Source organism: Grus americana, chromosome 3, assembly GCF_028858705.1.
Source record: "Grus americana isolate bGruAme1 chromosome 3, bGruAme1.mat, whole genome shotgun sequence".
NCBI classification, from domain to species: domain Eukaryota; kingdom Metazoa; phylum Chordata; class Aves; order Gruiformes; family Gruidae; genus Grus; species Grus americana.
In genome coordinates this window covers 100210289-100238094 of record NC_072854.1, presented here as the reverse complement: position 1 = coordinate 100238094, position 27806 = coordinate 100210289, and the positions used below count along the sequence as shown (strand labels likewise).

Genomic DNA, 27806 nt, shown 5'->3' with positions numbered 1-27806 from the left:
AGTAAGATAAGGTAACAGACACCTTAACACTCATAGTGTTTTCTGTGGCCTCAACACACAGAGATGCATCTTTCAGGATTGATCACAGCTGCACAAAAGCTAGGATTTCACACACCCATTTCTTCCTGCTGTTTTCTCTAGACTCTAAGTGTCCCGTACCATAAATCCCATTCTTGGGGGTCGATTTTGTTTCTATTTGTAGAAGATTCATAAATGACAGAATGATAGAATGGTTTGGGTTGGAAGGAAATTTAGCAAGATTTATCAGATTTTTTAATTCCCTTGGCCAAGATCTTGGTACTTCACTTTAGGAGTATAATGCTGTGTGGCAACATCTTTCACTATGTAAAAAGAAGTGGGATTAAAGAAAAGTTGGCAACAGACTCTGCATTCTCAGAGATGCAATACAAAAGGACAAGAGGCAACGGTCAGGAGTAGCAACAAGGAAAATTCCAGTTGGAGATAAGGGAAAAAAATCCAGAATAAGAGGGGTTAAGCACTGGAACAGATTGCCTAGATCAGTTGCAGAATTCAACTTTAATGTTAGCCCTGCTCTGAGCAGGCAGCTGAACTGTGAATTACTTCCTCAGGAGCCTTCCAAATTAAATTATTCTCTGAGTCTACATAATGTCCTTTGTAAATATGGGCTCATACATTTATGTAAAAGTGCTGACTGAGAAAGACATGCAGTTCCACAACACCCTCAGTTTGTTTTGGGGGTATTATTTCTGGGATGATAAGGAACATTTCTGTTTGTGGTGCTATTTTAAATAATTATACAGCTGTGTTTTAAAACCAAAAAAGATCAAAAGAAATACACCTTCCATCATCATCAGATTTGTACTTCTATTTTGAGCTGGACATCCAGACCTATCTGAAATTGTGAAAATGATTTTTGTTCCACTTTTTACCTCTGACTAGAACAGATCACATAACATTGTGCCTAGAATTCTGAAAATTCTCACAGGAAAGGGAACCTGCCAAGAGCTTCGAACCACCCATCCTGACAAAATTACTAAAGAAATACCAGAATGGCAACCAAAGAAATCCCAAAAGAATGAAACAGAAACCCGATCAGGCTAGAATCTCTATTTAGTCAATACCAAACCTGAGTACATCTTTTTTCTTGTTTTATTAAATCATACCAGAAAAGTTAGGAAAACCATGAGCAACACTCAGCTGAGTTAAGTTGGGAACACTGTCTTTTGAAGAACTTAAGGCACAGCTAGAAATAATTGGCAATCTTCAAAATCTAACCTTCACCTTCCAAATCACTGAAGTCCAAGACAGGGCAAGAAATATAAGAAAACAGTATAACTGCTTAATAGGGCCTAAACAGAGTGCAACAGGGAGAAGCACGCATGTGTTATTTTCAATTTCAGACAGAACAAAAGAAATACAAAGACGCGTATAGTTACTAAGTTCCTCAACAGTTCATCAGGATGAGAGGTCCTGCTGCATCAAGCCGAGCAACAAGGTGAGAAGAGTAAAATTCTATTCCAGACCAGAGAGGAAAGGAGGCTAAAACTTTTTTTAAAAAATATTTTCATTATCATGAACAAATAGAAAAAGAAATCCCTTTGTTCATGAAAGACCCTGGCTGCACTTCCTACTAAGATTACCTGACATTCCCTTCAGAAGTCTGTTTGAAGGTGCTCATAATTTAATGAAAAGCATTTGTTATAGCTGAAGTTTATGGCAACTCTGCCACATACTGAAGGGGTTGTGTATGTTTTTAAGTTAAAAAAGTTAAGCCATGACCGAGAATGAGCTGAAGAAAAAAAGAATACGACTATAGTGGTGACCTTTTTTTTTTTTTAAAGCCCTAGTGTTCCCTGATTTAGAGCAATGAAAATTTTGCATGTGTCAGGTGTTCATTTATAATTTGTCAGGTGTCCATCTACCATTTTCATGGAATCTTCCTAAATATGGGAAAGCTCTGAGATTTGACAAAGCCTCAGTTTGTGTACAATCATTTTTGACCTCAAAGTTTAACAGATGAAATCTCCCAAGGCAGTAGGCATGCTCCCTCCCCTCCCAAGACTGCATATGGATAACAGAATATGTGGAACTATTGGAACAACCATGAGTTTTCTTTGAATTACTGATCCTGACTCAAATGAGACTTCAGACAGGGCCGAGAGCAGAAAGATCTTAATTCTTCAATAACTTCCAGTTCTAACACCTATCAAACACAGAGGCACTGGCAGAAAAGGCAGGAAGAAACTGCGATTCACCAGGACACAGGGACCAACAGAAGTAATAGTGAAGTGGAAGGTGGCAATTAGGCACAACATCCACTGAGGAAATGGGAAGTATGAGTTATGAAGAAGGTGCAACATCACGATGGAGTACACAGAACAGGTCAGGAAGCTAAGCGAAGGCAGAAAAAGAAGACAGATTAGGAAGACTAGACAGATAAAGAAAATGGAACCACAGAAATTTATCTATGAGGATAGTGGCTTTATTATTGGAGCAGACTGTCCTAAGCAACTTTGCCTGCATTCGGTGTCAACACTACTTTCAGCAGGAGATTGAACTGCATTCCAATCCTTCTATGATGCACAATGAAGGACAGTGAATGTTTCCTTTTAATAGGATAGATTAATTGTACATCTTCAGAGAAAAGTGCACTTTCAAGTATTTCACATTTGATCCTTTAAAACTGTAGGTTTAATTTTTTTTTTAACCTATGTTAATATTGTTCAGCAATCAAAGCTGCTTTGATCCATCAAAATATGTGCTTTGGGAAGTTAACCACAACCTAAAAGTAACTTGAAAACACAGTGCTGTTGGGTTTTTTCTTGAGTATTTCCTGGATACTAATTAGTTAAAAAAGGCACTGTATGCAAACTGTATAGTTCTCCATGGAAACACAGTATCTGATGACATCTTTCTGGAGTGGAAAAAAAAAAAACATTGGCTGATACCTTACAAAAAGAATGAAACTTTAGCTGCAGCAAGACTATTTAATTATTTATGTAATTCAGTGTGAACATAGGACTTGAAAATTATATTTCCATATCAATTTGCATCCATGTTAAAATCTTAGAATGCCTGTCCACAGATTAAGTATATTATCAAGTTCAAATCCTTTAATGTATTACCATTATAAAGCCAGAAAAAAAACCAAATTAAATTGTACTTCAATTTTCCACATGTAAATGTGTACAGATTCCCATCTATGAATAAAGGTTTTATACATCACATTAATCCTTCAATTAGTTTCTAACAGTTGGAAGTGTCAAGTAGTTATACTTCATAGACGGGGGGGGGGGGGGAAGTACTTTTTTGCATATAAAATACATCTGTGCCATGTTCAGCACCAGAATTATTTTGATTCAAAACATACTGTCATAAATTCTGATTGGATTGGGCATTAATTGTACCATGAAAAGCATTTTAAAAGACTCTCAGAGGTTCCCAGAGGTTTCTTCTACAATCGTAAATCAATAGAAAGGCAGTACTTTCTCAATAGTCATATTTCAAATTCAAAAGTCCTACTTTTATAAACTTCATAATTATCCTCAGTTCTTCAGGAAAACAATGAATGTTTGAAATTCATAATAACACAGTTTCAGAAATACTAAAAGAACAAATGTCTTACTACAAAGTTATTAAGACTAATTGAATTGCTAGCTATGGAAATGTTATAGAAAGTTCTACTCATTACAGAAGTATTACATTAGCATCACTTTAATTCACTTTCATTATTATCATCACTAGAATTAGAATTAGTAGAACATAGAAACTTACCATCTCTTCATCTTAAATATCAAATTAGCATCTTTTTCAAATAATAACTTCCCTGTTATTAAACAATTTTTCTTTTCAAAAAGATGTCTGAAACTCTTCAGAAAATAATGGCATCTTTAAATAAATATCACCAAAACAACAAAAATCCTCAGACATATTAAAAAGCATTTAATGTTTTTAATATTAAATTAAAAAGCAGTTAATTTTTAAAATATGTATCTACCTCATGCCCCCCAATTCTATTTAATATCCAGTCAATTATTTTTGGACCTCTCCCACTCCACATCATACTGCTCATTTAGCTAGTAATGTAGAGAGCCACATAGTTATCTTAGTGATGTTTTAATTATTCATTTACAAATGCAATACTATCTCTTCTGTATGCAAATTAAGTAACTAGGGGTACGATCCAAAAAATCTCAATTACCTTTAAGATCCTAGCACAAAAACATTTGAAATGAAAAATGTAAGCTTGTTTTTAATTTGTAACTAATTTTGGTTTTTTTTTTACAACTTGATCTAAGATATTTTAGCCTTTTTAATTCTTTTAAATAAACAGGATTGTTGTTTTGTCTTTAGTCCCAAAGAAGAATTATTTATTGTTGTTAGCTTGTACACCATTACATCTTGACATTACATGAAAATAACCTATGTTGTCCAGCTCAAAAATATTTCCTTTCAAATGCTATTCATTGTTCCTTGTCACTTCCTACCTACTTTCTGACTTGCAAAAGAAATTAGCATATTTTCAGAAAGCTGAACAGGTTACTGCACCACAAAATAAGATTCATGCCTTGATTGCCTTTTCTGCATGCTTGAATTATTTATCTCCAAACAGCACATATTTATTTCTCACAGACAACTCATGTCATAATGGAAAAAACAAACAAACTCCTCTATACCTCAGAGTCAGCTTGGAAGTACAATACTTTGGTGTGATTAATTACTCAACAGGAATAAAAACTGCACTTTGGTACGAGCCAGCTTACATGTAAATTATTTTTTTTTCTTTTATGACTAATTACATAGGATGGTCTCTTCTCTAAAAGTAAGTAACTGAACTTGAAGACTACCTAAGATTTTGTGCTCTTTCAAAACAGCTTTTATTTAACAAGGTAAACTCAATACACAAAGTTTCACAATAATTTAGCAGAATTATTATCTTCCTTTTTGCTGGAGTAATTGAAGAATTAATCACAAGGGAATAGAACCTAGCTTACCTAGACAAAATGCTACATCTACAGGGGTATATATATATTATATACAGGGGCATATATATATTATATACAGGGTTGTGTTTGACTTAACAAATTAAATTCTTAACTACCTGCACTGGTTTACAAACAAGATAACTCTATGTGGCAGCTGACATTACTATTAGAATACTTTTCCATTATTATTATATCTATTAATGTTTTTATTTTTTAGCGACATTTAGGTAACAACTGACACTTTTCTGTATAAAGATGCTGCCCCCCTCAATTCAAACTTGTATTTTGCCTTTCCTCTGCAGCACAGACTTCTTAACTTAGCCCACTACTGATGGCTACATTTGTCAGCTTATTATGTTAAACACACATTATACTGCTAGTCTTATGATGTTCCTTCCTATGTGTTTGTTTCTCCTGCAACTTGCCCCTTCTTATACAGCAAGTTTACACACTCTCTGGTAAAAATTACAAGTACGTGCAACATGAGCTACCTGTATTTCAACACTTTAAATATCTATATCCAGTATATTACCCTGAGTGACATGTAATTTTAAATGAATATAAACATGAAATGACAATTCGAATTTCAATGCAGAATCAAAAAGAGCATTTCCTAAATAAGAAAATTATTAACAATTTTTAGTAACATGAACCTTTCAAAAGTTTTGAAAGACTGACAGAATGAAATCAGGATGAAAGTGCTTATTTAACTTTCTATTTGGAATAACAATGCCCTTTAAAAATTCTATTTATAAACCTTTCAAAGTAGTACTGAAGAAAACATAAAACTTACATTTTCTGAAGTGATGCATGATGCAAAAGGTAAATTTATAAAAAATGTCACAGATGTAACATTGAGTAAAGCATACATGTCTGTTTACATGAAAAAATTAGCGGAATTACTGTATCACTGTACCAGCTACACTGGTCTAGCTCCAGTGTCATTTTTATTCCAGTGGAAAGTTATCAGGAATAATAGCAACTTTCTTCATCATTTGGTTTATGTCATTTCACACTGGCTGAAGGATAATCTGCACTGCTGCAGAGATAAATCAGGACTTCCCCCCCGCCTTGTTTTCTTAACATCGAATTACAAGTACTAATAAGAAAAAACACATTTTAACATCTAGGTTCCAGGACTTCCTTCACACAGGAAGAAAATCTAGAATGTATTTTAATTAAAAAATTCGATTTATTTAATTTTATTATGAGCAATTAAATTACTTGACTAAATATTTACATCAAATAGAGTTCAATATACTTCATAAATTATAGTTTGTGTTAAAAAGGTTCAGCAAGTTGACTAATCACATACATAACTGCACAAGAATACTTGTATTAACTCTAGTACTGCCTCTGCAGTTTGTCAGGACTCCTTTCCCTTTCTTATAAAATACCATGCTGAAGCTGTCTTTTGGAGATAAAGTTAATTATTGGAAAAAGAGGACCGTGGGCTCCAAACTATCACTGATCTGAGAAAGAATTTAGGAATAACAGAAGCCATACTCTGAGATGGAGATTTAAACTTTTGACAGAAATCTTTTCATTTCTAAATTCTTATGGGCTGAGGAAGTTGTCAGCCTGCCACCCCTGCTGATTTACCAGTCCCTCAATGTCTTTTCTCTCCAATATGGAATTCATCTCACAACAGCGTAGTATCTCACAACAGAAATCTTTGAAAAGCAACAGTTAAGGAAACATCACGTTGCTACTTGGGATAGACATAGATCACAGAATCATCTTGATTACCTCCAAATCCCAATAATCTGTCGCAATTACATAGCATATTACATGACTGTATTCTCCACGCAGTGGGTAAGAGAACAGCAGTGATTATAGATTTTAATGGCATTCTCAAATAATACTCCCAGTGCAAAAGCATTGAAGACCCGCAGGGGTCTAGAAGCTTGTGGTTTAAATGTTCATAGCTACTACAAAGTAGCTCTCCACTACTGGGGAAAAAAAAATAAATCTATGTAATAAAAATCTTTTAAAACCACATTCTTCCTGTCAGCCACCACAACTAACAACAAAGTGTGAGACAATCCAGGATTTAGATTTCTGAACAGCACACTGATTAACTAGGATACATAGCAAAGTACTGTGCAGTAAAAACTATTATATGAACATTTTAAGTGAAGAAATGCCACGGTTTGGTTATAGCATAGTTCTTATATGCAAAACTTGCTACAGAAGTAGTAGTGCATAGCTGGAGTTAACTGGCCCCAGTAGACGCTGCTTTCCAGAAGACTCCAAACACAGGAGATCACACAGAAACATAACTTTGCTTCCTGTATGGGCATCAATAATCTCAAAGAAAATATTTACTTCCTATTGAACTTTCTCTAGTCCAAAATGCATAAATACAGATTAGCTTTCCAACAGAGTGCAAAATTTAGTATATATTCTGATGTTGTTAATTCTAACATTATTAACTTCATTTTTTAATATGTAGCCATACTTTTATAATATCACCCAGACATATTAAGTTTCGTATTCACGGGATAAAGGACATAAAATTTCTTCTAGCCTGGAAGAAAAATATGTATTTGTCTATTTAAAATTAACTAGTGCACAATTATGAACAGATTAATTACTATTTTCTGCATATGTTATAAAAGTAGCTTTTACTTTTTAATGAAGAGTTTTTACTCCTATCTCTAAAAAGAGAAAATGCACTTTACTTTGTACTGTCCACATCTGAACCCTTAAATGAGTACAAACAACATACATTTATCATGTTTTACATTAATGTGAGGTTACCTAATTTAAAGTAATTTGCTACCATCTGCAGTATCACCTTTCTCTTGACAAAGAACAAGAATTTCTACCAACTGGATGACAGCAGAAAGGAAGGGGAAAGATTATTTTGCTTCTTTTTCAGAGGCACTTACTTAGTGTAGACTATCATAAAAACTGTAATGTAACTTGAATATCAGATGTGTTTGACTTTCAATAAAATAATGTGTCTACTTGTAAAATGAAACTCATGAATAAATATATTTTTTTCCATTTCAATTAAATGCAATTGGCAACTTAACATTCAGATACATGTAAATGGGTAAGGATAGCTGACCAGAACATTAAAGAGGACATAGTTCTACTTAAAATATACTTCTGACAAAACAAAAATTCATACCTTCTTATCTTTTCAAAATTATTATTAAAAGTGACATTTTTCATTGTCACCCAAAGACATTGTCTTTTTGCAACTACTTTCTTTTGCATATTAAAGAGCACTTCTGTTCCATTATTAGTCACAAAGGCAGTTTGCTGAATAATTTCCTTTGTTTGCGAGACTGCTACAACAATAGAAAGAAAAGATCTTGCAAAAGAAAAAAGGGCGTAAAAAAAATTTTTAAAATCTGCGCAACTCAGACCTTAGTCGGATATTCAATCTACTTTTCCATGAATTAAATATAAAATACATTGCTGAGTTAGAAGTATCATTTTGCATTACTTCAAAAATACACAAACAAACAATGAAAGGTGAGAGAGACCTAAAAATAAGATGGCCATGAATTTTCTGCTCTAATGTTACTTCTGTGTCGTACAGTATTATACATACCAAAATATATTAAAGAGGGTTTTTCTTCAGTTACAGCTCAATATTGTAAACATTCACCACAAGTCTGTCTCATCTGTACAAACAGAACCTGAAAACAGCCTCAATTAAAATATTAGTACACCTAACAACAGCCAATTCCAAGTTAGACTAGCAGCCTCACTACAGTGAGCTACATGGCCAAAAAAGATACATTTTTCTGAAGTCTGATCTTAAGTTCCCTAAATTCTTCTATGTCCATAGCAAATAACCAAAGGAACAACCTAACATAACTCTCATGACTCTCTCAAAAACATCTGTAGGGAAAACAGCCAGCAAAAAGGCAAACCTTTAACTGAGTAATTTCAGAAAAGCCCTGTCACCTTCTGCTGTCAAGAACCCTAAGTGACTGAATGAAATGACACAGTCACTACTAACTAAACTAAGCAGGACTTTTCTTTCCTTAGCCAAGTCTTCAATTTATATTGTCAGACAAGAAGTAAGAATTTGAATGTGCGCGTGTACATAAAATAAACTTGCAATAAATAACAGTAATAAATGAACTTCTTGTTTACAATAAAAGAAAAAGTACTTTTTTCCTTTTTCCAATTTCCAGAATTCAACAATGTGTAAATACAAACCCACATAAACAGTTCAACCACTTAGCTATGCTAAACACAGGAGTCACAAATCTCAGTGCTGTAGTACCAAACTTCTGTAATAACTGATCGTAGTTCTTTCAAGTTCTTTTCTATAGCTGGAAAGTGACTTGCTCTGTATCTTGCCGCTATCAGATGTTATATAACTGCCACAAAATATGCACATTTTCAGGACACACATACGTACCCTATGTTTATGCATTTAGAAGAAGCCTCTATTTAAAACTACATACAAATTAGTTTTTAAGGCTTTCCATAAAAGCCTGTTAGTTTTCTTACTCCTGATCAGCTCTCTGCAGATTCTTCTCAAAAATGTATGACCCTGCTAAAATGAAACTGAACAAGCAAAACCACTATGAAAGTACTGTAATCCTTCCTGCACAGATTGCAAGTGGACCCACCGCAGTCTGTCTTGGCCAACTATGAAGCTATAACAACATTACGTGACATGGGCGCAGGCCCTGTGCTAAGACAATTGCTACAACTTTGGTTAGTAAATCCGAGGTCTATATTGATACTGTATCTGAACTGTATTGTGAATGTGATACCATTAAACTCAGATATTCAATAAGTATTATAAGCAGTACCTGTAAATCTTTGAGTCTTAGAAAGCTAAAAATAAATCTACAAAGCAAATTAGTTTTATTTATTTCAGTGGAAGCATTGTTAGCATCAAAGAGACTTTAATGATGCTTTTAAATGAAAAAGCAACTATTTGCAGTCCCAGTACTGCAGCTTAGCGTACCTAAAAAAGTGAAGATAACAAATATATATTAAAAAACCCCCACAAACGAACCCACAAACCCTCATGGTTTTGGCTAATTTGAGAAATGCAAAACTTCAAAAAAATGAAAAGTGAGGTTTCAAATTATTTTCATTGTAACAGCTGAATATTCTTAGAACAGACATTTCCTTTTTAAGCTTTGGGGTTTGTTTTTACAGTTACATCTTCATATACAGATAAGAAGTTTTCATTAAATAATTTGAGCTAAATGGTGTTGTTACACATAGCCTCGCAGACCTTTCTGGTCCCTTTCCACATTTCATCATCTGATACCCCAAGGTTCCTATTTTCCTAGCAAAACTGAAGGGGCAGGCAAGAAAAAGACAACTTAGGAAATGTGTTACTTTGCTAGCCAGAAAGAAAAATTAATCACCAGTAACAGGTGTTCTTCAAGTTGTATAATCCCCATATAAATTCTAATTACACTCCATCACTTGACACCGGAAAGTTTGCCTTTGCATTATTCATAGAAGACACATGCTTACTTGCTTTTCCCTTTTCCCTGTTCAGCACAGGCCAAATAAGACAGAACATCACTGTTTATCATATTAGTTGCTTTTCAACAACATGTCCTTGGAAGGACTACGAGAAAGATGGATGGACAAGCAAAGCACAAATGTACACTGGATGTCTCTAAGAACTCTAGTTACTTACACTGGCTATTTACTACTAGTCTTTCTTTCAGAGGTTCCACACAGGCACTCTAACTCCAGTCACCTAGCAGAAAGCACTGGAGGCTTTCAGGCAAATAGCAAATGCAGAACCATTTTGTCAAACACTGCACCAACTCTCAAAGCCTCACAGATAGCATTCGATGAAAAGGAGTGAATGAAGGTTAGGAGGGCCAGGGTGTACTCTTGTGGTGCCACAGTCACATAGACACCAGTGAAAAAGGAGAGGGGGACAGTGGAAACTTACCTAGCACCGGACAAAACTACAGGGAATTATCCACATGTCAATGTGGATAGTTAATTTGTCCATCAAACTTTCACAGTGAGCTCACAGAGCAAAAAAGGCTTGGCTTTCGTGGCACAGCCAAGAGATGTTGAAGGGGAAGACCTCTATGCCACAAAACTTTTCAAATCAATCCTGTATAAGCTTGAAATGAGTACCCAGTGGCATTAAGGCCAGAGCTGGAAGGTTTGATTTGACCAGCTCCAGACTGCTGGCAGCCAGGAATTCTCAGCTTGGAAAGGCCTTTTCTATTCTGAGGAGGTCAATACGGATCTGATCCTGGCAAACAAGCAGGCCTGGACAACTGGCAAATAAAGTAATTCTTATGAGCATGGCCATTACTCAGACAATAAAAACATCTTGAATGTGTATCGGATAATCTAGTCTTAGATAAAGTAACAAAGACATTACACGACTGGACGATTTGTAGTATGATGGGAAGCACCTTCTGCTTTTTACGTACATCTCAAGTAGGGAAAGAGGACAGACAAGAATACGCCCGCTCCACACACTACCAGGAGAAATGTGTCAGTAACATGGCTGGGCATAGGGGCACGCAAGTTTAGAATACACATGGAAACTCATATGAAGAAAAAAGGAACCCAACATATTGCAGGCATAAATGGCACTAAGAGGATACTTTTAATCATGCTTATCCTTAGGCTAGTTTATACCTACCAATGCTAAAACGCAGGTTCCATGCAACTGTTATTAAAAAAAATGTTTATAATACCATATCAATGACAAATGGAGCTTAGAATCTAACGTTCAAATCTAACATAGAACTGTAAAAAAAAAAGAACATCTTTTCAATGTAGCTTCCCAGCAACAACATTAAAAAAACCATACAGCACTGCCTCCAAGAATGCAGAAAAATTATTTTTCTTAAAATCACTACAGTACCCTGAAATAAACAGTGATTAGCAAGATTAATAGATTTTGAAACTTTATCAGTAGGCTTCCAATGAGTTTCATAATTCAGAAAGAAAAACATACCCTATTACAGAAGGAATACAGAGCACTGCGTGTACTGACTTATCCATCAATGGAAAAACAGACAGCAATAAAGAAGTTTTAAAAACAAAACAAAAAACCACCAGAACATAAAAAGGAAAAAGTCACCGCCCCCCAAAATGAGAAAGAAGTAATAAAAAAAGAATTGATGACTCACAGTTTAAAAAAAAAAAATCAGAAAATGGCTTTTAATTACAATACTGTCAAACAACACACAACAGTCAGTAATTGGAAAAGATGACTTGTGACCATCAAGCTACTTTTCACCTTAACCAGTAGACTTAATTCTGAGGTCAGGAGACAGTAAGTAAATGTTTCAAGAAAACCCCTGATTTTACTAAAGCCTTTAAGTGAATGCAATGGAAACTAACCTTTATTCAGAGGCCAAACAAAATTTCTTCCTACCAAGTATGATGTGGTTTGACAATACCATTGAGCCAGTCTGACACTAAGTTATCAAAAGTCTTGCAGCCCTCCTCCTCTCCCACCACACTTTCTTACTCCTCTCCTTTTGAAAGCACTAAGACTCTTCTGACCTAACGGTGAGTCAATGCAAGACACTAATCCTGGAAGAAATTTTTTTTTTTTTTCTTTCTTAAGATTAGCTTTCAGATCAGAACACAGAGATTCAACAGCAACGCTGCAGAAAGGAGCGTGGGTCTGCAAAGAGGACAGAAAACAGAACTGTATCTAGCCATTATATCACTGACCTGTACTGTCAAACTCCAACTTCAGTCATTGTAGCTCAGCTTTAAACTCATAAAAGTCCTCTCAAGCTCAGCTCTGTTTCATGCTCTATCAATTACTGGTTTCATTACTGATACAGCTGTTTTCAAAGAAGTTTGAATCATTAGGGTCTCAACTGAAAACACAGGCAGAAATTGCCAGTCCATTACCCCAGTTGTTTAAGATATCCTCACAACTTTCTATTACTACTAAAAATCAAACCATCCTACCAATATCTGGATAAGGCAAAGATCAAAGTTTTTGTAGTTTCCTATCACAGCTGAACAACATTAACAACTTCCATGTACCTCAGTGAATATTGGAAGAGCACATTTTTCCTTCTTGAGAAAATTCAAATTTTATTTGGGAATTTCACAATATTTTTTTTTTCTTTTTTTCATTCGCAGTGTCAACCAAAAGATTTTACCACACAAAGATGTAACACTAAGATCCAGAAAATGTAAGACAGTAACATTAGGTAGCAGATTTCTCACCAGTACTATTCACAAGCTAAGAAGTTCACTTTCACAAATCATTGCTTACCTTTTCTAATGCAGATTAGCTCATGTACACCGCAAGTTCGTTCTCCACCTATGTGGAAATAAATAATTAGAAAATATTAATAAATAAAATATATTTGGCTTCTTGATAAGGTTTCTAAACAGTGTAAAAGAAAAAGCTGTAAACCCATGTCATTTAATCAAAAAGCAAAAGATTGATTTAACAAGTTTTCAATTTTATATATGATACCCTTTGGAGAAAACAACAAATGTACCTTTGGCTTAATATTGCTAATGATGGTGCAGTTTGAAGACTTTTACATAGAATTTGTAAAGATAACATAACAAACACAAGCAAATTAACTGAAGCCACACTAATATTTCCTAAGTATAAAACATAATTTCCTGTTCTGAGGGAACTACTATCTACAGAAGAATTCTCAAAATATCAAAAATATTTGTAACGTAATAGAATGCCACAATAATGTTATAATTAACTTCCATGATAAAAAGAGAAAGCCTGCTACTAAAGGCTGGGTTTACCTGGAATTTGTACAAAATTTGACACATTTATATGAAAGTAATAAAATTGTTGCTAGAAATATTAACCTTTAGTTTACATTTTAATAAAAAACATTTTAATGTTATCATTACAGGAATAAACAAAATACCAACACATAATATACCTAGTGAGGACAATGAAGGAATCCACAAAGGAAGGAGAATACATTCAGTCAACCATGCTGAAAGAGGAAGGTGTGATACAGGGACGGGACATGAAATGAACTGTTGCTAAGCCTCGCAGGAGAAGGAGGAATGGGCAGTTACAAACTGTTGAAGAGATTCTTTTAATGGTATCTAGAAATTGTTGGAAGAGTTGATTTTTTTCTTATGATTACTTTATATTGTATACGTTTACAGTATTCACAATCCTCTTTTAAATTAGTACATTTTGGAATGATACGCCCCATAGTCAAGCCTTAAAATTCCAAGCTACACCAAGCTATGGCCTATCTTAATCATACTCTAACACCCACAAAGCTTTTTCACTAACAAAAGACTGCACATATATGAATACAGAACTGAAGGGAACTGCCTAGGTTTTCATTCCCAGTTCCCTGCAACCTCAGGAAAATACAAAATACACAGTTCCAAAACCTCACAAAACATCTATTCCATATGCATTAATCACTACAGAAATCCAAACACTTCACAGTACTCTAAAACAAGCTTTAGATAACAAAATTCTTTCCATCTCAAAAATGTGGAAATACATTATATAGCACTTATTACTCTCCTTCATTCCATAATAAAGGAATGATGTAACATAATACAGAATATTATGGTCGAATATAACCAATATTATAAACTCATAATTGATAACACTAACAGATGGTGTTGTACAAGTTTTAAGATACCTGTATTTGTAGTTAAATTTACATTTTAAAGAAATAACCATAGGAAATGCATATATTAGAGGGAAAAAAGGATAAAAGGGATCAAAAAAATGGAGTAAAACATAACTCTTCTAAAATAAAATTAAATGTCTGTGAGGTATGAAGTTAAAAAGAATCCTTATTTTATGTCAACATACTTTTTTTCATATTCAGTAATATGAAATACAAGCCTCAAAGATAATCAAGTATCAATGAGTTTGATGATCCCATGAGTTTTATATAGTTACCACTATCACAAAACCCAGTTATAATAGCAATACAACTACTCCTTCTTTTCAGTGCATTCTAGAAGCTGGTCAGTATCGTTTTCATTCAGAAAACATTTTGGAAGGAAAACATAACAAAAACTAAGTAAAAAATTAATAGTCTGGTTTAATGACAACAAGGCTTTTTAAGAAAACAAACTTTAAAGACGACTGTAATCTTCTCCCAAAGTCACTGCAATCATCTTTGGGCTACAAGAGAAACTGAAAGAGTGACAAACTCTTCTCCCTAGATTTTCTTCCCCCAATAGACAAATTCAGCAGTGAAGAAAGAATAAAAGTTACTGGAAAAAATAAAAGAATTTTTCATTACACAGATACTAGACAGTTAGTTAAAAATAAAGATTCACCTAGAAATGTCTGAGAGAAGAACAGTGAGCAGCATTAGATTTTAATTATATACTGCCCTCGGTGAAATCAAACAGCTTGAAATCTCATCATAAAATACTAATTGTAGGTTAGGATTTTGCATTGTTACTCATTGTTTTCTAAAGAAAAGTATCTTTTTTCAATCATTTAGATGCTAAAATATGATGGTATTCCACCAAATAAAGCCGTTACATTAATCTTTAATTACTTTTTATTGACCACAAGGCTATATAATAAATTGATACAATTCAACATGCATTCATTCAGGATTTTAATTTTTTCCTTTTCATTTTGTTAGAAAATGCTGAATGATATTTCTTATCTTATAGGTGATTAATCTACTACTCTTTTTCCAAACTGCTTTTGGATGGAAATCAACTTAAATAAAATTACACCAAGTGACCTACATGTTTTGAAAATAAAGTTGAAGAAAGCATCTTCTATATTTTAAATAACATGAATATTATCCTCAAGTGACCTGGGCAGATTCTTCTTTTCCCTAGTGCTCTTCAAAACTGTAGAACTAATACAATATCAACACCTTGCTTTTGCTCACAGATTAACAAATGAACACAAGTTTTTCTGTTTTTCCAACTCCCAAGAAGTGTCTCAGCTTTGAATAACCTAGTCATTGAAAGAAACTAAACTGAAAATATAAAAACATTTTGAATGACAGCAAGATGTCAACTGCTAATTTAGCATTTCAGTCTGAAAAGGTTGGTTTTGTATCAGCCCACAAATCCCAAAGGTTCAGTAGCAAGACCCTCCTAAATTTTACAGTCTTTAAATGTTACTTTAAAATAATTGATTTTAATATAGTGGTAGGTCACCACACTTTTATAGTTAAATAAAATTTAAGTTTGACTTAGATACAAATTATTATTAATTCTGTTCTGACTATAAGCATGATCTCCTATTTAAGTTTAAAGTTTTACATGAATTTGCATATAAAAATACATAATACTTTGTCCAAAATGTAATCTGAGAATAAAAATAACCCACCTGGGGACATAAAGCTTTTCATAATTTCAGACAATGGAAGCAAAATGAGAAATAATGAAAGATGAAATAATTTTAAAATTGCGCATTCGACAAAACATTTGAATTTTCTTGAGCAAGAAGGACCACCTCATGGCCCTAAAATCTAAATCATTCGAACATTTAGTACAAACAGAATGTTCAGATGTTTGTCCTGGGTTTGGCTAGAATAGAGTTAATTTTCTTCCTAGTAGCTGGTATAATGCTGTGGTTTGGATTTAGGATGAGAATAATGTTGATAACACACTGACATTTTAGTTGTTGCTAAGCAGTCAGGGACTTTTCAGCTTCTCACGCTGGCCTGCCAGCGAGGGGGCTGGGGGTGCACAAGAAGCTGCGAGGGGACACGGCCAGGACAGCTGACCCAAACTGGCCAAAGGGATATTTCATACCATATGACATCATGCTGAACAAAAAAACAGGGGAGTTGGCTGGGGGACTGGCTGGGCATCGGTCAGTGGGTGGTGAGCAAATGCATTGTGCATCACTTGTTTTGCATATTCTTTTATTGTTATTTCCCCTTCCTTTTCTGTCTTATTAAACTGTTTTTATCTCAACCAATGAGTTTGTCCTTTCCCCCCCCCCCCTCCCCGATTTTCTCCCGCATGCCACTGGGTGGGGGGTAGTGACCAAACAGCTTTGTGGTACCTAACTGCCTGCCAGGTTAAACCACAACAATGTTTTAGAGGCAGCTGAAACACCTGATTAAGTTTAATTTTCTCTATTTAAGACAGAGATTTTCTACACCAAGTCTCTATTTGCCAAGATGACTATCACACCAAAAAGATGAAAAGTTGTACATCAAAGAAGATAAACCACCACCTTAATTTTGTATTGATTAAATTGTAAAGTTTTATGTCTTTCTAAAACTAGTACAATTAAAAAAAAAAAAAGTTCTACAATGTTGGACTTTAGCTGAAACTCCACTGCCAGGTGCTGAAAATAATTGGCTAGGAAATTTAACACAGGCATTATCACAGAGTGATTTAGGTTGGGAACAACCTCTGGTGCTCTGAGAGACTTTGAAGCAGGACCACCTTTACAGGAGGTTCCTCTGGGCCTCAACCAAGTAAGTTCTGCAAGGACCAAGATTCCATGACCTCTCCAGACACCAACAGCTCCGAGGGAAAGGCGGGGAAGGTGTCACCCCCTCCCTGTGAGCATCTCTTCCTTATAGCATTGCCTTGTGTGCTTTCATTGTGCACCTGAAGAACCCATCTCCATTTCTTACACCCCCTTATACAGTGAAAGACTGCAATAAGAGTCCCCTTCAGGTTTCCCCAGACTACATAAACGTATTTCCAAAGCCTCTCCTCATGTACCATGTACTCCAGTCCCCCACCAGCTTAGCAGCACTCTGCTGGAGTCTCTCCGGTTTGTCTCATACTGGGTTAACACAGCTGGATACAGGGTCAGTCTACATTGCTGCAGAGGCGCGTGACTGGTCCATGTTCTACTTGCTGTTCACCAGGACCCTCAGGTTCTGTCGTGCAGTCTGTTCACAGCTTGTAGTGCTGCATGGGGTTGGACTTTTTGTTTGTCCTTGTTGAAGTTCATGTGGTTCCCTTCAGCCTATTCTTTCACCTTGCTGCGCACCTGCCAGACAGCAGCCCTGCCCTCCAGCAGATTAACTGCTCCCCTATCTGGCATCACCCACAAACTCAGCGAGGGTGCGTTTCATCCCTTCAACAAACACGTCACACAGTCTCAGTTACAGCATCAATACTGTGGTGCAACTTAGGGTACTGCATATAAAATACATTATTCTTCAGTTCAGCAACAAATCCATACCCATAGCTGTAGCAGAACATTACACCGTATCACAGAAGTCTTTGTCATCAGGTGTAACTTGGGACATACTTTTTATGATAAATTACTTTCCTGCTGAGGATTGTATTTTAATTAGCATTTTCATAAGTTTGGACTACATTCAACAAACATTCACTTAACATTTTATTCAATATTAGACAACTATTTTTTCCCTTGACAAATCTGTGAAATTCCAGCGCAGAATGACAATACCGCACAGGCTGAGTAGCACAAACAGGGTGAGGGGCACAGCATTCATTACAGCACTTGAGAGCCCACCTTGTCAAATTACAGAGGAGTAGCTGCTGCTCACGCACAGCAATGGCAAGAGACATGCTGTGGTGGGTTGACCCTGTCTGGAGGCCAGGTACCCACCAGAGCCGCTCTATCACTCCCCCTCCTTCACTAGACAGGGGAGAAAAGGTTTAACGAAAGGCTTGTGGGTCGAGATAAGGACAGGGAGAGACCACTCACCAATTATCGTCACAGGCAAAACAGACTCAACTTAGAGGAAAACTCATTTAATTTATTACCAAGCAAAACAGAGTAGAGGAATGAGAAATAAACCCAAATCTTAAAACAACTCCCCCCACCCCTCTCATCTTCCTGGGCTTAACTTCACTCCCGGTTTCTACCTACTCCCCCCTCAGCGGCACAGGGAATGGGAGTTACGGTCAGTTGACCACGTTGTTTCTGCAACTCCTTCCTCCTCAGGGAGAGGACTCCTCACATTCTTCCCCTGCTCCAGCGTGGGGTTCCTCTCACGGGAGACAGTCCTCCACCAACTTCTCCAACGTGAGTCCTTCCCACGGGCTACAGTCCTTCACAAACTGCTCCAGCGTGAGTCTCTCCCATGGGGTGCAGACCTTCAGGACCAGACTGCTCCAGCATGGGTCCCCCATGGGGTCACAAGTCCTGCCAGCAAACCTGCTCTGGCGTGGGCTCCTCTCTCCACGGGTCCACAGGTCCTGCCAGGAACTTGCTCCAGCACAGGCTTCCTGTGGTGTCACAGCCTCCTTCAGGCATCCACCTGCTCTGACGTGGGGTCCTCCACGGGCTACAGGCAGAATCTCTACACCCCATCATCCACCATGAGCTGCAGGGGGACAACCTGCCTCACCACGGTCTTCACCATGGGCTGCAGGGGAATCTCTGCTCCGGCACCTGGAGCACCTCCTCCCCCTTCTTCTGCAGTGACCTTGGTGTCCGTACATCTTCTCACTCCTCTCTCTGGCTGCAAAAGCTCCCTCTAAGTTGTTTTTTCCCTTCTTAAATATGTTATCACGGAGGCGCTGATTGTTTCAGCCTTGGCCAGCGGTGGGTCCGTCTTGGAGCCGGCTGGCATTGGCTCTGTTGAACATGGGGGAAGTTTCTAGCAGCTTCCCACAGAAGCCACCCCTGTAGCCCCCCCGCTACCAAAACCTTGCCACACAAACCCATTACACGTGCATTTCAGCAGAGCTCCTTCACTCCTGCTCTGTGACCCCACATCAGACACAGTCATAGTCAACCTACAGATCACAGGTAAGACTGGTCACCTGCCTTGAGCATGCAGGATTGTCAAACGAGAAGAAAACAACAGCGCTGTCCAGCAAATGCATAAAATAGAGGTGTTTTGGTACAGAAACATAAAAGGGGATACAAGTGAAAAAGCCTACCACACTGTTTATGTTAACATGTCTGAAGCATGTGGAAATACTAATACTTTTGCTATGAATACAAGATACTTAGGAAACCCCTTCTTATGCAAAGGTGTTTCATATAGCATACTACAAATTTATTCTAAAAGACAACTATAATTAAAGTGTTCTGGCTTACATACAAAACTACTCCTTGAAAAATTGCCTCATACCATGAACTTGTACATGTTGTGCAGTTTCGGTCTTCTGTCTGTCCCACCACCTCAGCGAATAAAATAGAACTACAGAGGTCACAGAGAAAGGTAAAAAAAGTCAATAAAAATGGATAAAACACAAATGGATTCCATATGAGGAGTGATTTAATAGACTAAGATTATTGGACCTGGGAAAAAAGACACAGCAGATGGTGGATGTAAGCAGGTGAATAAAGAACAATTATTTACTATCTAACCCACTAATAAGAGAAATAACTATCAGATTAAATTAGCAGCAGATGTGTTCAAGACCAGAAGTTTTCAAGAGTAAAAGTTAGAAGTCAACATTCTGGTTTTATAATACGAACTCCTAATGTAAAGACTTATCTCCTCTGCTAGCACCATTTAAAATGATTGCCATCTATTAATTTCTTAGCCTAAAGATATGGCCATCTATCTGTCCTGACTTAAGAATATTTTGTGTGTTGTTATCTGACCTTAAAAAGTAGTGACAAACATTAAAACTTTTTTCACCCAGAAAATATTTGAATTTTAATTACATTTGTAACCAACAGAACCAACTACACTGATCAATGAATTAGCAATCAATGACAATTAATGAAGAACAGCATAGCCATTTCTGTTTCTCAAATTTTGCATCTGATCCTACCCACACTGAAATAAATGGAAGCATGTCCATGGACTTACGGAAGCCAAAAAGAAACGGAGATAGCACGGATTTTCTAAGCTGGCTGTGTCATAAAGTAGAGGGGTCCTCTGGGACCTTTTCCCTCATCACGAAAATACTACTATCTCAGCTTCCTTTCTACCCAGAATGACAAGACACTTCTCTTTCCCTATTCTTCTGACAACTGAAATACAGTTAGCACTAAAAAAAAAAAAAATTAATAAGTTTTTTATTTTACCTTGTTTTCAGTCAAATACTTCTTCAGATAAATCTTACTAGTGGAAATTAAGAGCTACAGTAAATATAACTAGCAACAGAAACATTCAGTATAAATGGTTCAAATCTGACCTAATATAAAACCTCTGGATAATTTTTCAATAAGAATAGAAAGAGAACCAGCAGCTACGAGAAGAATTGTTACTTCACTGCAAATGACAAGATTAAATAGACATTGCCAAGCAATGTACACTGCTATCAAATGTTTTGGAAATAAAAAGGAAGATGTCAACAACAAAAGTTGATAGCAAAAAAAGGGATAAAAAATTCATATGACTTTTAGCTAATTCCTACAGGTTTTAGTTAACACTGTTGAATCACCACTCTAGAACAAAGTTTCACAACAGAAAGTAAGCTGAGAAAGATTTCTTTTTTCATGATCAATGATCTATGGACTTGTGTGTATAATTTATTTTAAAAGTGTACATTTTAACAATTTTAGTTACTCAAAGAAATTGTGAGAAAAATATACTCACAGAAATAGTATTAGTAACTGGATTTCTCATATTTCAGATAAAACAGTAAGTTTGTAATACAAAGGGAAATTACTACCAAGAAATTATATTTCAAAAGATCCCAGTTAGTAGGAAGACTGCTTAATTTAGACTACAAAACAAAAATACCTGTAAGATGTGTGTCAATCATACTGAACCTACCACTTCTCACATTGAAGAATACATTCCTCTGCAGAATGCGACCTACTAGTTCACAAAGTCAACACTCTTTTGCTGTCTTACAAGTAACTTTCAAAACCATCCCAATGTTTCTCCATCTCACTCTAGAGACAGATTTACACAGAAATCAGAAAACATCTCCCACCTCCAAGAGTTAAACACTCGAAAATTAGGAAGTGCAAAGATAAAATGCTGACTTGAAATCCTCACTTCAATCCCCAGGAGCACATTCAATTTTATACACAATATAGGACCTTGGCCTTATGCAGTCCAAAACCTGACAATATTCGGGAAATAAGCCTGGTGAGTATCAGCTGTGGATCCCTTGCATCATTCATTACAAAAGCTGGAAGAAGTGTAATTGAATCAGGCTGGGAATAAGGTGAGGGGAAAACATGACCTAATGGTTAAAGGAACTAAAAGTTCTCTGGAACACTGCAAGACTCCTTCCTCTCTTACAGATCCCCTGTATTTTGATGGGCAGTAATATGAGCCAACATTTTTAATCAGGTAGCGACTGTGTGTTTGCTTTCCTGCATGCGCATCTTGAACGCCAAGAGTTCCAATTTGCAAAAGTGCTAAGCATTAAAAATGAACAGAATTCAAGAATTTCACCACGAACACATCAACTGTTCTTATATCAAGTATTGTAGTTTCATCTCAGCCCACAAGAAGCTTGTCAAAAAGAAGTCTGTAGAGCATTAGAGGTTAGATTATTTTATTTTTTTTTAAGAAAGGTAGCCCACTCTGTTACCTAAAAGGCAATAGAGACCTGATGACTTGCTTTATTTGAATAGATCCATAACACTACAGCGATGATGTAACACAAATCCAACCAGGAAATTGGTAATTTTGCATATGACATAAGGTTCTACTGTCATCAGCAAGTACTGCAGGGAATCATCCTTACAATGACAATTAAAAAAATTAATACCAAGTAACACTCACTGAATAGTTTCCACTACAGACAGTGAGTGAGCATAAGACAACATTAAACAGATTCTGTGTGGCTGATCAAATCTGATACCGTGACATTTCATCCACCCCACATTTAACAAATGTGTTTAAAAGTGGGCCTAAGTACAAAATACAGCTTCTTACATTTAGGCTTTAATACTGTTGCTGCTTAACCCTTGCCCTGGCTGCATCTACTTGGACTCAGAAGCACTATGGCCAGTTCAGGTCAGCACTAACTTGAGGATCTCTATGCCATCTTACACCATCCTAGTACACGCTGCAGTGACACCCGAATATCCCAGGTAACTTGCAAGTCAAGATAAAACTGTTCCGTAGGCCAGACTCAACCTATGAGCCACACATATGATACTCCTACCTCAGAACTGTACACAGTTCATTGCTCTTTTGTTTCCCTTTCTGGATTCTGGAAATTTGCAACTAGGCATAATTCTCATGTAACCTATATGAAGCAGTGCTCTAAATCCTCTCTCTTCTTATACCCATAAACAAAAAATAGGTTCATTCAGTAATTTTTGTCTTTGTTTCCCAAAGAAATGAGGGTTATATAATTAAACAGTTCGTTTCCTGCCCCATCCTCCAATTTTTTGCTTACAAATTCGCTCGCTAATTTAAGCCAAAATGGACAGAAAGTTTTAAGAACTTCATACTTTTAGGATTCTATGTTTCATAAAAAAATCAGCAGTTAAATACAACACAAACACAGACCCCACCAAATACAGGGTCATCCAACCAGCTGATAAATCCATGCACAGCACACAGCTGCAGCTAGCTGCCTGCTCCCAACCAAACAGCTGGCAGATGAGGAAGAGAGGGAGGACAATCTTGTCAGCTCAGGGCACTTCAGAGACGCTCAGGAGATGCAGGGACAAAATGAAAGGTATTCAGAAGCCTAGACACATGACAAGGACTAGCATACTACATCAGGAAGGACAAGTGTTACTTGATCACAGGGGGAAAATATGGGAAGCCATGTTCATTAGCCTCATTACTCTAGAAATAACTTATTAGATGACAGCACCACCCTGCAATCCTTTCTTCTCTACTAGATTCCTTTTATCTGTATGGCTTATTATTCTCTTCAATACTCCTTCTCAGTTCTTAACGTTAAACTCCTCACAATAGAAACCACAGGAAAGAGTTTAAATTAAAAAAGAATTCACTCTCTCTGAAAAGGTTAATCTCTAAACATATTTCCCTCCTTGAGAAACTTACATTTTTATGTAGCCTATACCATGTTACAGCACATTCAAGTGCGGCCCAAAAACCTGGTAAAAGTAGGATGAGGATATGCAAGATATGCAATTCTGCCTTAGGTTACAAAGCATCCCACTCCAACCTTTACATTTCTTTTCCCTCCTCCATGCAATTGCAATGTGATTTCCATTGCTAGCTCCTCACCCAGACCTCAGTTAAACAGAACTCCTAAGGCAGGTGCCAAAGTTTTACTATTGCTCAAAAGAAGAAAAGCAGCATAAAGAAATCAAAGTTATGCTGCCATGAGGAATATTATCATGGTGATGCTGAAGGATTCTCAGAAGTGACTCCTCAATGCACCCTCTTCCCCATCCCAGCAAACTGCCACAAGACCCCAGGCCTGGGCAGCTGCAGGTCACGGGCTACCTGCCAGTCTGGGTTTACTACTGCTTTCAGTTTGGCCTTACTCACTACCCTATTTGCCATCCTCCCTGTTCTGATACTCTCCGTATTAGATTTAACTTTCCCCTATGAAGAAGTGGAAATATTCAGCAAAAAATAACCTTGCATCTTAAAATAGAGGTCCTACTTAATACTAACACTAATTTTGTTTTGGAAGAGAAATATACAGAACTAAGAACTGTAAATACAAGTCTTTAATCTCATTTGAGCCAAAACTTTTCCAATTGGGTTGCCCCCTGCTGTTTCCTAGCAAATCCGAGATTGCCTGACCTATGCAAACTATATACGTGATGTCTTTACAAAGAAATAAAAAAGAACAGGTTTCAACATGACATTTTAACATGACATAACTTTCTAAAGAAAAAAATGTAATTGTTTCCGCAATCATTAATTAGGGCTTTGAACTTGGTCACATGAAGAATACTTGTCTTTTAAAATTCTGTCAGTGATCATGATGCAAAAAAGTGGCAAAGCGTTTTCACCGATCAAAATGACAATGGTCATTTGCCATGACCAATGGCTCCCTGGTTCTCTATAACACTTGATACAAAATGCCTCACTTCTACAAAAACATTAGCTTTTAGTATTAGAACTGATGTAAGTAGGTATGATGACAAAGTGACACTGCAAATGGTACTTAGAGATTTTTAAGAACAGCCAAAAGCACTTGATTTCTTGCAGCTAACAAATCCTATTATAATTTCAGCTCTTTGAATTTTGTGCACTCTTCACATATAACTGTATATGTCCTGCTTTGAAGGAGTTTTGAACTATTTTATATTTATTCTTCAATCAAAAGTTTTCAATCTTGCTTGTTTCCGATGCCTTTACCAAAAAAATATGTATAAAAAAAATCCAGAGAATTGCAGTGTCCTTAAAACTGAGCAAAGTATTTTCTCTGTTTGCTTAACTGAATACATTTACAAATTTACTGGGACACAATGTAAATTCTGTATTTTGACACTTTAGACTAGAAGTCCTGTGGTTTGATCCTGACTTCAAGAGTTAGCATTCACCCAAATCAAGCTCATATTTACAAACACTGCTGGCCAGGAAACAGTACTGCTAAACAGTCAAGGCAAGGTACTGTTGCACAAGCAGGAGGGAGAGAACACCAAAATGAGGAATAAAAACTGTAACACCTACTAACAAATCTACAGCAATCAGCTACTTGGTTGACAACAAAGAGGATGCTGCATGCCTGCTACAAATTACAGCAGAAAAATACACTGGATTTTCTGTCTTCGGAAAGAGTACTAGAACAAAACCTAGAAGATCACTTTCATGATTGGATTTTTTTTTTTTTATCCCGCCTCACATTTAACTGTAAACTATGCACCCAATTTTCTCAAGGGCTTAAATCCCATTTTGGCAATTTCACATTAAGTGTCTACAAGACGGCTGGGCTATTTCTAAAGTCTGGCCCTAATGAGAAGTATTGCATTCTTTTCAAAGGCTAGATTGCTTAATTCATTCATGAGTATTTGCTTTAACTTTTAAGAAGTAATACCCTAAATCCTCGGAAAATATTAAACATGCATTTCACATTTTATGAATATTTCCAGATCTAACAAATTCTCAGATTTCTAGGATAATGCAGCCTAAAATGAAAACAGAGACAGATTTGAAGAACTGATATTTTTTTTTCTGAGCTCGAGTTGTGTAAAAAGTCCAGATCCAGCAGAAATTTCTGCTATCTTCTTGATAACATTAAGAAGGCTTTTCAACAGAAAAGAACCTAGCCAATTTAAAGCTGGCCAACTTAGACTCCTGGTGTGCACAGCTTCCAAGACAGGGTGAACACACAGCTTTGCGTGCGCAGTGCAACTTCTCCTTACAAAGGCCTGAATTACTAATTCAAGGAAAACTGACAGCACAGAAGCATCCCACATGCAGAACAAACAAGAACAGTTTGTTTTCTCCCCCCTCACAATGTCTTCCTAGATTCTTTTAAGTTACAACAACAGATGCTTTCAGAAAGCAACATCGTCGTCGAGGAAGCAGCATACCATAAGACGTTCTTTTGCTGGAAATAAAGTTCTGGGATTTTATTTTTTTAAGGATTTTTAACAAGGTGCAAAATTACTCTCAGAATCGAGAGGAAAGGTTTGGAAACAAAGCTCAGAAGCCCTGCCTTTCAAGACGACCATCTCCAAACAAACCCAACAAGTGTCTAGTACATCTCACTCCTTTGTTGTTGTTGTTGTTGTTAAGTGATGACTAGAAAGATCTGAGGACCCAAGCTTCCATACAGCCCGTTAGCTCTCAGAGAGCAGGGAACCTCCCTCGCCTGGGGAATGAGTCTTCAGAGACTTCAGGGCCAGGAGGGACGATTACTTTTAAAGCAGTTGGCAAAGTCTCTCCGGGGAGGATGGATAAGACTGCGCACGTTCAGCAACTGACATTTACAACGAGGGTGCGGGTTGTTCTGAGACACCCCCTCGCTCCAGCGGTCTCGGACCCGGCGGCGGGCAGAGGCGGCACAGCCCCGGCCCCACAGCCGGCCCCGGGGGGAGCCGCCCGCCCCCTCCTCCCCACCGGAGCAAGGGCGGCTCACGGCACGGAGAGGATGGCTTCGTCCTCCTCAGGTCTCCTCCGCGGCGCCCACAAGCGCACGCCCGGCATCCCTGGGGCAGGCGGCGGAGGAGGGAGAGGAAGGATGCCGGCTACCGTGCCAGGGATTATTTACCCCTTCCCGGCTCTCCGGTACGGAGACGGGAGGCGGGAGCGGCGACACTCACCTCTCCCTCACGCACGAAACAGCCCCTCGGCTGCAGCCCCCGCCGCCGGGGAGCGGGGGTGGGGGAGAGAGGAGAGGAGTCGCCCCCCTGCCGCCCTCCTCAGCCCGGCTCCGGGCACCGCCGGGCGGGTGGTAGCGCTCGGCTTTGGTGCGCCCCCACCTCACGCCGCGGTGGGAGCCTTCCCCCCCCACCACCGTGCCCGGGGGAGGAGAGGGAGAGGAGGGGGCTGGGGGAGGGGAGCGATTCGGGGCGAGAGGAGCCCGTTATTGGCCTACTTACCATCAATCGCCATGATCCCGGGGTGGGCCGTACCAAGTGGAGCGCACGCAGGAGAGGCGCTGGCAGGCGCCGCGGCTTCGAGACGGGAGCGCCGCGCGGGGCCGGGCGGGGGCGGCGGGGAGGGGAGGGGGGGGGCGGGCCAGCGGAGCGTGCCGGGGCGCGTGACTCCTCCTCCCGTCGCCGCCGCCGCCGCGCGCGCGTGTCCGCCCGTCCGCCCGCCCGCGCTCGAACGGCGGCCGTTGAACCGGCGGAGCTCGGCGCGCGCCCGCCCATAGCAGGCTGGAGCCCCACCGCCCCGCCCCGCCCCGCCCCGCCCTGCCCTGCCCGCCCGTCCCTCAGCGGCCGGCGGTGCGGGCAGTCGTGAGCGCCCCCCGGGTTTTGGGTAGAAAACGCTGATTTTCGTCAAGGGGAGATCTCATGACTTGCCCTGGCTCTGTTTCCGGGGGTTTGCTTCCCAAAGCTATCAGACCATTCGTTCCAGTCAGGCTGTGGTGCCGTAAGCACCTCCAGAACTTCACGCACCCAGCACCTGCAGTCAGGTGTGTGGAGCTTCCCTGTGTTCATACAGGTACGACCGCACTGAGTGCCCATACAGC

At 38.1% G+C, this 27806-nt stretch overlaps 1 protein-coding gene across 2 annotated transcripts in view; it reads right to left on the bottom strand.

Annotated features, from left to right (window-relative positions):
• The window catches only part of SYT14 (synaptotagmin 14), a 95121-nt gene extending 67824 nt beyond the window's left edge, over nt 1-27297 (bottom strand). The window contains exons 1-2 of one of the 2 annotated variants that reach the window (XM_054822030.1): nt 27211-27297; nt 13192-13239 (exon numbers count right to left, since the gene is read on the bottom strand). In XM_054822030.1, the coding sequence (XP_054678005.1) occupies nt 13192-13239; nt 27211-27223 (61 nt within the window). In that variant the 5' untranslated portion in view covers nt 27224-27297. The remainder of the gene's footprint in view (nt 1-13191; nt 13240-27210) is intronic. The other variant, XM_054822031.1, reaches the window with a different exon arrangement.
• Nucleotides 27298-27806: the final 509 nt, after the last annotated feature.